This window comes from Triturus cristatus, chromosome 6 (genome assembly GCF_964204655.1).
Source record: "Triturus cristatus chromosome 6, aTriCri1.1, whole genome shotgun sequence".
Classification (NCBI taxonomy): Eukaryota; Metazoa; Chordata; class Amphibia; order Caudata; family Salamandridae; genus Triturus; species Triturus cristatus.
In genome coordinates, this window is record NC_140589.1 from 342,910,652 (window position 1) to 342,923,373 (window position 12,722).

The following is a 12,722-nucleotide window of genomic DNA, read 5'->3' on the forward strand; positions in this document are numbered from 1 at the left end:
ATGCCATTGTTCTGCATTCTGTCCCATCAACTGTTCTTTTTGCATTACTCCTGAAGAAAGACAAGGTCCCACTCATGCTCGATTCTTATCGTCCCCTCTACATGCTAAACGCTGATTTCTAAAATCCGGAGTAGAATATTAGCTACTTGGTTGCTCACCCACATGTGTACTTTAATTCATCCAGATCAAACTGGCTTTATTCCAACGTGTAGCATCATGCCTAATATTCAACAATTGTTCCTAGCTCTGGATCGCAAGGAGTTTCTCCCCTCGGAGGCCCTGGTCGTGTCTGTGGACATAAGGAAGGCGTTTGATTTGCTCCAGGGGAACTTCCTGTATATTACTATGCTTCGTATGGGCCTGGGTCTACCTTTTGTTAAGTGAACAAAACTGTTTTACACTGACCCTCTGGCCAGGATTCTCACTGGTGTGTTGGTATCAAATGCAGTCTCAGTCGAGCGGGGAACTCAGCAGGGCTGCCCTCTCTCCCCCTTATTATTTGCATTAGCTATGGAGCCCTTTGCCTGTACAGTTTGTCGGGACTTTATTGTCGATGTTTAACTATTGCTGCCAACTGTACTATTGGAGCACTTCTCGTCGCTGAGTGGCTCTTTGGAAGATGCACTTAGCTGTCGCAGAGGGGGCCTGGCATCTCCCGATTTTGAACTATATTACCTTGCAACGTAGCTGCAATGGGTGGCAAGCTGGCGAGCTTTCTTCTGGGAGGTCGTAGGGACTGCGTAGTGCGACTCCCCCTCCAAGGATTGTCTCTTGGGCTTTGTATTACATCTGATGCTCACATCTAAGGTGCGGGCCTAAAACGTCTCAATTAAGACCGCATGTTATGACTTGACCCATTCGTTGCGATAGACTCGTACTCTAATTCTGTACACCCGTGTGTTACCTCTAGCCAGAACTCAGCGAATGGCTGTCTGCGGGGATTGATTTCCTGGGCGATCTTTTTTGCAGGAGTAGAATTCCGCCCATTCACAGGCCTCCGGGAGACCTATGACTAACCGGCCACTTTCTGCTCCATAGCGCCACAGGAGTCGTGTGGTTCTGGTAATGCAGAGCCCCATGAGTACAGCTGTATGCCCCTTTTCTTCCTTATAACAGGCTGAATGAAGGAGGTCACATTGCTTTCTAGGGCTTTACTGGATGGGGCCAGGCGGCCGTCACGGCTTGGCGGGCCCGATGGAAGGTGGAGTTCTGAGCCCCTCTTACCTATTCCTCTTGTAGGAGAATATTGGGAGCTATTTTTCAGGTGTTTAGGAACGCTCACTTCAAACATATTACATTCTTTTATCGGCATCCGGCCCGCTTAAACCCCGCTGTATTCATATACCATGTTTCCGGATGCCCCTTCTGCGTGCCCTCGTTGCCTGGCTATGGATTCAGATTTTTTCAATGTGATTTGGTCTTGCCCACTTTTGCTTTGCAAGTCGTGAGGGGGACTACGGACAGAGACTTCCCTATTAGCCCCATGTTGTGCTTGCTGGGCCTTCATGAACGTTCAGCGGCTAGAAAGGTTACTGATGGGTTTCTAGATTTAGCCCTAATCCTCGCCAGCCGGCAATTGACCATGAGTTGGACGTCTCCTCTTGATGCTTATCATTTGGGGCTTGAGCTGATGAGATGGGCGGATTGTATGAGGGAGGCGATTTGTATGTGACAGATCGAGTTTTCATTTTCTCACCACTCTTAGGGTGTCCGGGTCACATTTAATTTCTATTTTTAAATCCCGTAACTAAACTTTGCCCAGTGTTTTATACTTTTTTTTTTTTTTTTTTACAGAGTTTTATATAGCGCGAACTTGACCCGAATCGAGTATCGGAGCGCTTTACATAGCACCAGTTGCATAACATGAGGACACCTTCCAGTTTAACTTGTTTACTGCCACTGCATCGACTAGCCTAGCAGAGTATCTCGGGCATAGCATTCTTAGATGGCTGACCCAAGGGCTCCTTTGGATACTGCTTTTCTGTCTGTAATGACTGCTGGGTTTCTGGTGATGGCAGTGAACAGGACAGGAATTGAGAGAAAAGATTTACTTTAAATTAGGGATATATGCTTGACTCCTTGGAGATGTAGACCCTGGAGGTGTTGGAAGCTGGCCTTGTCCGAGTAGAATCCTGATTAGCATGGCTAGGTTGAATCGTAATTCTAGGAGTTATTGTTGTGATGGTTATTTGTCTCATCCTGGAATGTCCATGTCAGATCCCCAAAAAAGATTGCAGTTGTTTAGCACTGTGGCTATACAGATTTTTACTTGAGAAGTTTAAGTGCGCACTCATTGAATAATGTGAATATGGATCAGTTGCAGAGCTGATTAATTTTGATTTGGGCACTGGTATGGCTAGTGCAGAGATCATGGGAAAAGGGAATGTGTTTTAATGCAATTTGATTTGGGGAACCATTGAATAATGTGAAAGAATGCTTTGGGTTTATTCAGAGCATCGTATTTGCTGAGAACATAACCTTTTTGATGTGAGGGACTATTTGAGATCGATATGGGAAGGCATCTGTTTAACAGTGACAGTCTGCTCTAAAGTGAGGTGGCCTGACCTGAAATGAGTTTGGGTGTGGTTTATTTTTTGTGGGAGCAAAGTGGTGTGCGTGGAATATTAAAATGTCTTTTCAGCTACAAATTAGGCAGCTTTACGTTAGCCCCTATTTTACTGGGGTATCTGTACACCTCCCTTGAAATCTGTGCCTCAGGCTGCATATATACATGCCATACAAGTATACAGGGTACTCTTTTTCTTGGTGTACAACTACAGTAATAGGACAGTCAAGGGATTAAAATCAGTTCTAAGTCTTCATTTAATGGTTTATTAAACAATTTTTCTCGTCCATGATTGCTTTTGGCAAAGAAATTTTGATATGATTCTAAGAGTCTGTATCATATAAGACTTAAAATGTTGACAGTTTTTTAACATTATCAATAGCTCTGATCACCTTTGTGTTTTTATTGTGTTTATTTAGCACTTTTACCATTTATTTTGTTACATTCTGCACTTATCAGAAAATGTTTTTTTTTGTAGGCATTTTAAATTATACTTGACCTCAAGCACTGAACATTTTTCAGAAAATCTGAAAGCCACGGTTGTGGATGGGAATGGTCAGGAAAATGAGTACAATGTAAACTGGTCTGACTTCTTCACTGGACATGTTGTGGGTATGTACCTTTCATTTTCATAGCTGGCATGTATGCAAAATGTATGTGAAGTAATGGGTTTAAGTGAGGTGTGTGGCCGTACTGTCATGCATTGAGAACCTGTAATTGCTCAGCTATGAAGTTGGTCGATAACCACCAGAAACAGATTGCTGGTCTCACCAGAGCCTGATGGCAGCATCTAGACGTGGGTCTATCTTGGTGGAGCAGCTTGGAGTCACCTGAAGCAGCAGCAAGCAAAGGAATGGGGACACTGAATCGCAAGCCCTTAAGGAAGATGCAGACTATTATCTTGGAAGTGGGCAGTGTGACATCTCAATGAAGGATGAGGCCTTAGAGTAGTTCTGAACAGCTGTGAGAGCTGCTTGCTTGAGCCTGCAGTCTCAGGCCAGGCTGTGCCGGCAACTTTGTCGGACGTGCGCCCATTGTTGCATTTTGCTTCTGATTGTCCGCTCTCAAGATGTACAGTGGTGGCGCTTCCAATGGATGAGTTAAGCAAGAAACACCTGCTGTAGCACTCGGCATAACTGGTTTGAATGAGACAATCCAACACCCCTGAGAGGACCGTGATATCATAAGCATCCTGCTTCACGAAAGCTAACTCGTCCACTGGGCTATAAATATGATGTGCATTTCAAGCCCTGTACATCACACTTTAATTAGTTGTGTAGGGGTCAAACACTGATTCTGAACTGTTTTATTAGGTGTTTTGTGGATCCCTGAATATTGCACCCAGCTACACTGGTGGATGCAATGTTATGGTTCTCTTTGGGAGTAAGGGGTGGCCAAGTACCCCGCCCATAAAGCCCATGGGTATGGGAAACCTAGGTCCATTAGGGCAGAGATAGGGATGTAGTATATGGACCTCAACGCATCCTCAGTGGAAGACTGTGTTATCTCCCAAGAGCACCAGCCAATCTCCGAGTCTGTACACTTAAACACCGCTGACAGCAAGTTTGTCTCATCCTAGCCATACAGGAAACCAGAATGGTGATGGAACAAAATATTCACACTGTCAAACTTGAAGTTAATCTGCTAGGGGGACGCAACGTAAGCTGGCAGACAGTCCCAAACACTCAAACCAAATTAGTTGAAGTAAACCTGAGATGGCCATCAGGTTCCGGACTTGCAAACTAGAGCAAGATTCTTGGAATATCAGGTGGAGAACTCTGAAGGTCTCTTCAATAAGAATAACATTCACATTGTGGGGCTTCCAGAAAAAGACTGAGGTCTCCTCAAAGGAGCTTTTCCTGCTAGAATGCTTTGTGTAGGCACAACCCTACAGCCTGTTGAAATTCTTTGTAGTTGAAAGGGCGTATAGTGCTCTAGTCTACCACCAAGACTGTAACGCTATCCTGCAGAACTTGAACTGAAGTACATGCTGCTGCTCCTAGCAAAATAAAAAATACTAGCAGGTAGGAGATCTCTTGTCTTCACTGATGCTATTGCTGGAAAGGATTGATAGATGAACATGCTAACGCACAGGAAGGACTAAAAAGCCATCACAGTGGAAAGAAATGAACATTGTGCAGGAATTGGAGCGCAGCAGGAAACCCAGGAAGCGCCTGGTAGCCAGGTGACATCTGGTAAGACAGCAGTGTTGGAGAGTATATTGAAACTGAACTAAGAAATACTAAGCAATGCCAGAATGAAAATCAAGATCACCACAAACAACACTGACTTAGGAATGGAGTTGTTGGATGACTTCATTTTGGGTGATGGGTGTGATTCCGATGATGGCAGATGATGTGGCCTAGCGATGGGGTGCCTGTGAACTGGGGGAAGTCCTTTGAATGCTTCCCCTAAGGCACTATTAGTCCACCTTGTAATATGGGAAATGGGGGCAGCAGGGCTGAGTTGAGGATGGTGCCTATACCGCTGTATAATCAAAGAGCCGAAGGTGGTGAGCTGAGACCAGTGTTTGGCCGTCTAGAAACCTGGAGTGTAATTGCTCTATATGTTGTCATGTTGTACCTAGTTGAAGTTGGAAAACTGACAGTGGTTAAGGATAAAATGGAAGGGAACATGTTTATTCCTGCCCAGGGTCAGGGGGTTGAGGGTAATGTTCTCTCAGACATGTTAATGCACACAGTGGTGAACAAACATGGTTTAATAGCCCAATTTGATTACCTACAATCCACCTAGGCACCCTACACCATTACTGCCAATTGGCATCACTCAGGGCTCATTCATCGCATGGGCAATGTTAGAGTTATGGTCACTCGGCCAAAAGATAAAAAGTCTAGGTATACATGAAACCCAGGGGTTTCCATATAACTATTTTGCAAGAACTTCTTATCACTGGGGGAAGATATAGCCTCTATTGCCTTAATGTTATCTCTGCTAGTTTCCCGCAGAAGACCTAGTCTGGGTTTCCGCTAGCGACACAGACCCTGTTGACATGTGGTGGGAACTCTAACTGTTTTTCTGACCCTACACTAAATAGATAATTTCCTCCTCTCCTGGGGATGCCTGATATTAGGACAACAATTGAATTCATGGCATGGATGACAGACTGGAACCTAGAAGATCCCTGGAAGATTCTCACTACTGCATAAAAATCACACCATGCTAGATATGTTGTTACACATGTTAGCCACACATGAAAGGATCAGCCATAACTAAAGAATACTTGGGTGCATGGCCAAGATGGCGTCCAGGTCAGACGCGCTGTTTTGAGCTCCGTCCCGGGCTGGAGACATACTCCCTCCTGACCCCCTTGCCCCCCTTTCCCTCTTGCTGTCAAGGTGCGGTGGCTGCCTGGCGCAGAAGCGGTGCACATGGCTCCTCTCTCTGAGAGTGCTGATTGCTGTGTGTGCTGGCCGCGCTGGAGGCTATGTTTAATGGGATCCTGCAGTGACCCACCTGAGGATGCTGCAAGTGCCGAGGAGATGCGTGGTGGTGGCTGTGGCTATGGGTGGAGTCCTCCGGCGGCTGCCCTGGATCCGGCAAGTGACACCTGTACCCTAGACACCAAGCAGGGAGTATTGCTGAACAAGCTGTTGCAGGGCTGGACCCTGGATGAAACCGGCATGTGCGGTGCTGTCCCCTCTGTAGACAGAGGGACTCCCTCGCCGCATGTTGACACATGTAGCACAAATACAGAATCTCAGGCGCACGAATGCGAATCAGAAACCTGCTTCGGAAATCCTAACTATGGAAATATGTGGCCTGACAACATGGAGAGGGGGGACCATGCTGGCAAGATACTGGCTTGGCTGCTGTGTGGTGATTCATCGTGTCTCCCTGTTGCAGCCATTCAAACCCCGAAATGGGCGGCTTACTTCGGAACATGGGGGCTCACGGTTCGATCCCAGGTGCCGGCAGCAGGTTAGGCCAGCACCTTGTGACTCTGGGCAATAGCTCGCTTAATCTTTCCGACGGCCCCCAGCGCCGGAACACCTCTCCGGAAGTAGCTGTGCGCTTTACAAATGCTGGTATTTCATTTCATAACACTCAGGTCGGACATTAACTCTGGCTTTGCTGATTTAATATCGCACTCTGTATGCAGAGATCACCCAGCATCGATGTGCAACTACAGACCTTCCTTTCGTGAATGCCTCTCTCTGGACGAAACCCCCAGCCCCGGGCTGAACAGATGAGCCACTCCAAGAGGAAGAGATGTGTGCAGTCATAGCACAAAGAGCATGGAATAAAACTCCGGGCACAGATGGTTTTCCCACTAAGTACTATGAAGCCTACAGCTCATTCCTAAGCTGTTAAAAAAGTAGAAAGAAGCGAAGGAGACTGGCTCACTCCAGGAGTCTCTCCGTGAAGCCCTGATCATTGCACTCTCCACAACCGGGCGTGACCCCCTTGACATCTGGTCCTATAGACTGCTACTGCTTCTTTACCTAGATAACGTGCTAGCCAATAGGTTGCTACCCTTGATTAGCACACTGGTCCACATGGATCAAAATGGATTCATACGAGACTGTCACACCTTTTTAAACATTAGGAGGCTGCTGGGACTAATGCGGAACTGCTTACGGGTTCCTGTAAGCTGTCTGGTGGTGTTCCTCACATCGAAAAAGCGTTTGATTCCTTCAGTTGGGTTTATCTCCAGGCAGTGCTAATAAATATGGAAGTAGGTCCGACATTCCTTAATTAGATTACCATACGCTACAGCCACCCAACTGCCAGAAATAGAACGGGACATATAATCTCAGACCATTTCAAAATATTCAGAGGCACAGACAAGGATCCCCGCTAGTCTTAGCTCTTGCTATGGAGCTGTTGCCTGGTATGCTATGAATGAAAGCGCAATATGGGGGGTGGCATATAGGGATGTTTTATTCAGATGATGCTCTAGTCTACTTGCATGATGCTCGCACTACTCTCTCGTCCTTGATGGAGAGGCTGGATAACTTTGGAGAAATATCAGGCCTCAAAGTAAACTTGACCAAATCTTGTCTATTCTCATTGACCCAGGTAACTGAGCAAAACTGAGATCACGTAATGTTGTCAAGACTCAAACGGAATTTTGATACATTCAAATACCTGGGCATACAAATGTATTAAACTGATAAAAACCTAATAGACGGGGACCTCAACAGGGGACTTAATGGGATCCGCAAATCTCTCCCATTCTGGTCCTCATTGTCGCTGTACCCATTGACCTGAGTGGCAATTACTAAATGATTAATATTGGTCTCCTGTGCTATTTTACAGTGCTACCACTCCTCCTTCCTAAGCAATTATTTCATATACTCCATGGGCTCCTTAAAGATTTGATATGGTGTGCAGGCAGAAAGAGGATTGCACTACACACAATGCAGCCGCCGTTGGCAGAAGGGGTCATGGGTGCTCCTAACTACAGATTATACAATGCGACAGCACAGCTACAGTGGTTGATGCGCAGACTGGAAGTCGCTCCAAATGCAGAAAGATTAGACATTCAAACAATACTCGAGGGGGCTCATATACTAACCTGGCTACTTCAGGCCTTCGACCTATTCCCAAGTGAAAGACATCAGTTACAGGTGGCACATCAAAGCTGGTATGAGTACGTCCAGACAGAAGGGATGATCCCTGTATAACCCTGTGCTAGCACTCTAGTCCCTACCAAAGATATGGGAGGTCAACACAATAACATGATGTGCACATGTGGAAAAAGGCAGCGTGGCTTTAACCGGAGACCGATCTACAGAGGCTACCTTAATGATGTTCCAGGAGCTCAGAGACCCGTACAGTCTACCAGCAGGCCAGTTTCTACCACACAATGCACTACCAACATGCCGTTGCTACACAGTGAGAAGATGGAGGTTCGGAACTGCCCACATTGTTAACCCTACAGACTATACTCTCCCATGGGGGCTCCAGGAAACCCATAGCGGTCTTATATACAACATTATTTGTACAACATCACATGAGGGACACGCAGATGAGAGAGTGAGGTAGTACAGACTTGCTCACAGAATTCACCAGCAAAGAACGGGACCGGGTCAGCCAGCACATCAAGGTTTCCAGAAATCCCAGTATCCGGTACACACAATTCATTTACCTGCATCAGGCCTACTTAACACTGAGATAAATCCACAGCGTTCTCCCTGGTGTGTCGTTGGACTGCCCCAGATGCCAGAAACAAGAGTCAGGGTTTTTCCACATGGTGTGGGGCTGTCAGGGGATTCTCCATGCGTGTGGTGAGGTGGCAGGGACCATCTCCGACGTGGTAGGCCGAATTGTGCCACCCCCACCGGATTCATGCTTGCTAGGGCTCAGACAAAAAGCTAAAGGGGACAGATATACATATATATTCTTAGACCTTACCCTCGTACTCTTTAAAACTCAAATAGCAATGTCCTGGAAGGGTTGTGTGGCTCCTGATATGAAAGGCTTGAAGGCCTCCTGAAATGGACCAACACTGCAGCAGATGTAATCACAAAGTCCTGACTGAGGTGAGTCAGGGACCTGATTGCCAGCGTTTGGAATGTTCATATTTTAAATTTAGGGGCTAGGAACGATGAGAGGCCGCCAACCTGTATGGGCTTGTAACTACAGATAGTTATTACTGAAACAGATATGTCCCCTCCAAACTAGATATGTGGTTGCCTTCCCCCCGCCCCCACCCACAGCATGCAGGGAGATACTACAAAGGTACCAACAAAATGCTCCACTGAGTTATACCCCCATGGGGACTGAACGGCATCACCCTTACCCCTCACAATTATGTACCCGAGTAAGGTAAGTAATTTGTATTGTATTCATATGCCTCGTATATATGTCTCTCTTAATACATAACCGCCCGCGAAGGTGGAGCATCACTACTGTCACTGAATGACTTCACTAATATGGTTTGTTCATGGTTATTGGCCTGCGTTGTTAACTGTTCTGTACTGAAACCGAATAAATAGATTTAAACAAAATGATGCTCGATCACTCTCTCATCTTGCAAACATTGGCCTGGGGGAAAACTCTAGTGTAGTTACCGACCTGGAGATTACAGCCTTGCCCTTCTGGATTCCCTGTTTAAGAACAAAATGAGAGATGTCACACCAGACTATTTCACAGACAATGATTGGTCAGTGGGTGACGTTAGCACACTATGGGAAGCATTCAAAATAGTGGTAAGGGGAATATGTTTAAAATTATCTATGGTATTAGACAAGTGGACAAGTCTGGCATCTTTGCATGAATAGGACTACTAAATCTTAACTGTCCCTCTGGTAGATGGAGTGAACAGTAATGCAGCTCGGGAGTGGAAAATATACTGAAATCAGAAAAACGTCTTGGAAGGCAATTGCATTCATCCCATTTCTTTGTTGCGCAGACTGTTGCCTTTCTGGTATTATCAACCAATATCAGTGATGGGTTGGTTTCCAGTGACCAAAATAGTTGTACTCCTGATATTCTTATACTGCTTCGCCAACATCATGGTGATGCTCTCTCAGATTTCTTCAGGAAGCTCAACTTACTGGTCATTGGCATTATATTTGGTTCTAGAGAGGAGGAGGGTCACTCTGAATAAGCTTATGCTCCTGTTATTAGAGGGAGGGCTAGGTGTGCCTGATGTGAAACTTATAGTGGAAGGCAGACCTTAAACTGTAAGAAGCTATACACATTGCAAGTGTGCTAGCGATGACCCCACTTGCTACAGCTCTTCGGGGACACCTGTTGCAGGGAGGTAACTACCTCTTCTGGTCAGCATTGCAATGGTCTTAGTCAGTACATGTAAGTAAGGTGAAATTGAGAAAAGGAGAATAGCTAAGGGCATAGGGCCAAATTGGTAAGGAGAATGACCTCGGAGGTAGGGATCTCCACAGTGAGTGAGGTATATGGGGCTGGGAAAATAAAAAATATTTGCAGCCCTCAAGAGAGAATACGGACTACTGGTACTGGGGCAGATAATCACTTACAACAAGCATGATGCGTTCCACACCAGGCACAGGGGGCTAAATCCGATGAACCTCCTGCCCCACAGATAAGGCACAGCAATTGCTTCTCACATTGGGAGCAGGATGTAAAGCAGTAATGCATTTATACAGAGCACAAATTGCTGTATGTAGTAACAACTCCAGAACTAGATAGGAGAAACAGGCAACACATTTACAGAGGGAAAGTTGGACAGGATCATGGGCTTCTCCATGACCGTGTCAAGCAGTGCTAGATGCTAGATTCAAGATTCAAATATATAGAATTAACTAACTGCATTTGACATACCTGACCCTCGAGAAGTTGCACAGCATTACCTCAGCTTATCTAATGTCTGCAATAGATTTTGGTAGGAGAAGGTTTCCTTCTTCTATATGATGTGGTTATGGTATAAGTTGAACGATTGGATGTCCATTACTACAACCTTGACCGAACGGATGGGAGGAACAAGCTGTATGAACCAGTGACGTGCTTGCTGGGCATCAAGCCAAGACCTAAGAAGGCAAAGTTGAATGCAAGTTTACTGATCTGTCGAATATAATGGCTAAACGTCAAATATCCAGGTACTGAATAGGACCCATGCAAGGGACGAGCTGGACGATGGAAACTGTTTTGTAATTGTGGTGGCTTTCACCTTTCTTACTGAGTAGGAAAACAGGTTCAGCTTACCTTGCACAGGTGTGGGGTGTTCTCCTGATAAACTTTTTCAAAAGGGACCACTTACATTCATGAAAAATTGGGAGGGAACTAAAACACGTTGACCAGTTTGGTATCACTGAGCACCATGTGCGTGAGAGGATATGTTTGGAATGGCTGAGGTAGGCTAAGATAATGGTTTGGTTGATGAGCTGTTCATGGTACCGGATTAAACCAAATGTGCGAAAAAGTTGTATGCTAGTTGTTACTGTATAGTGGAGTACCAACTCTAAGATGGAAGGGGTTAATTATAGTGAATGTTGAGGAGTTTTAGCATCATTGTCTGACACCACTTGATTATAGTTATAAAAAGTTTTTTCTTTGTTAAACATGCCTGTGGAAAATTACAGTTATCCCATTAAACGCATATACAAACTGCACCTCTAGAGTTGGAGGAGTATATGTGTTGCATCTTTCTTTTTCAGGGCCTCTTTTAGACTATCTGCCAAGACAGGCAGTGTAATGTTCCATCGGTCAATAACTTCCATAGGCTGAAAGATTGGAAATCCATTGTGGCCATGTCTTCAAGCTGACATGCTGCTGTTCAATAGGTTACCCACTGCAGCTATGCTGTGAGATAATAATGTTCATAGTGGGGGCGCCTAGGCCTTTTGTTTGTCAACTAGAAGTTTTAATTTAGCCAGAGCCACCCAACGGCGTTCACCAGGACAGATCTGATTCACTAATAGTATGTCTAGTGTTCGAAAGAACTTTGCTGGTAGTTATATTGACAAATTGGCAAAGTAGAATAGGAACTGGGGAAAGGTTATCATTTTCAAAACAGCTATGTGGTCCATCACAGAAAGTGGTAGGGTCCTCCAAAAGGCAGTTTGGCTCCGTAGCGCTGAAACCTTCTTGGTAATGTTGCCATCCTGCAAGACCTGCTCGTAATGGTAAAGCCTAATTCCTAGGTATCTAACTGTTCTGCTTTCCACAATAAAATACCAAGAAAAACTGTTAGAAGAAAAAATAACTGTTCAGTTTTCCCTTCGTAGTGTTCCGTTACCAGTGTCTAGGACAACCTATTCAGGAGGAGAGGGAATAAACATGATTTTCAGACCAGACACTTTTGTAAAGGTGCTAAGCAGAAGCGGTCTTCAGCAGTATGCACTGTGGCATTCCTGAGGTATAATAAATAATCTCAGCATATAGATAGACCAAATTGATCCTTTCTCCCATAGGGATGCCCCAATCCTCCCCACCGCTGCATAGTCTGATGGCTAGGGGTATCACTGCAAGCGCAAAAAAAAGAGAGGAAAGTGGACAGTGCTGCCTGGTGCCTTTTTGGACAAATTTAGGGCTGATAGTAAACTACCTCTTTTAACTCATGCTGTAGGTAGTGTATAGAGAAGCCTATTCAGGCTGAGAGTCTATAGCACTTCTAAAAGGTAAACCCATTTGAGGGTGTCAAATGCTTTTTAAAAGTATAAAACCGTACAGGCTGCACAAGGCCAGGATTTGGGGACAAATTCCACATTTC

At 45.3% G+C, this 12,722-nt stretch overlaps 1 protein-coding gene across 1 annotated transcript in view; it reads left to right on the forward strand.

The window, feature by feature from the left end:
* ADAM17 (ADAM metallopeptidase domain 17) overlaps positions 1-12,722 on the forward strand; it is a 597,876-nt gene that overhangs the window by 93,358 nt on the left and 491,796 nt on the right. The window contains exon 3 of the mRNA XM_085610726.1: positions 3,045-3,178. Within this exon, the coding sequence (XP_085466852.1) occupies positions 3,045-3,178 (134 nt within the window). The remainder of the gene's footprint in view (positions 1-3,044; positions 3,179-12,722) is intronic.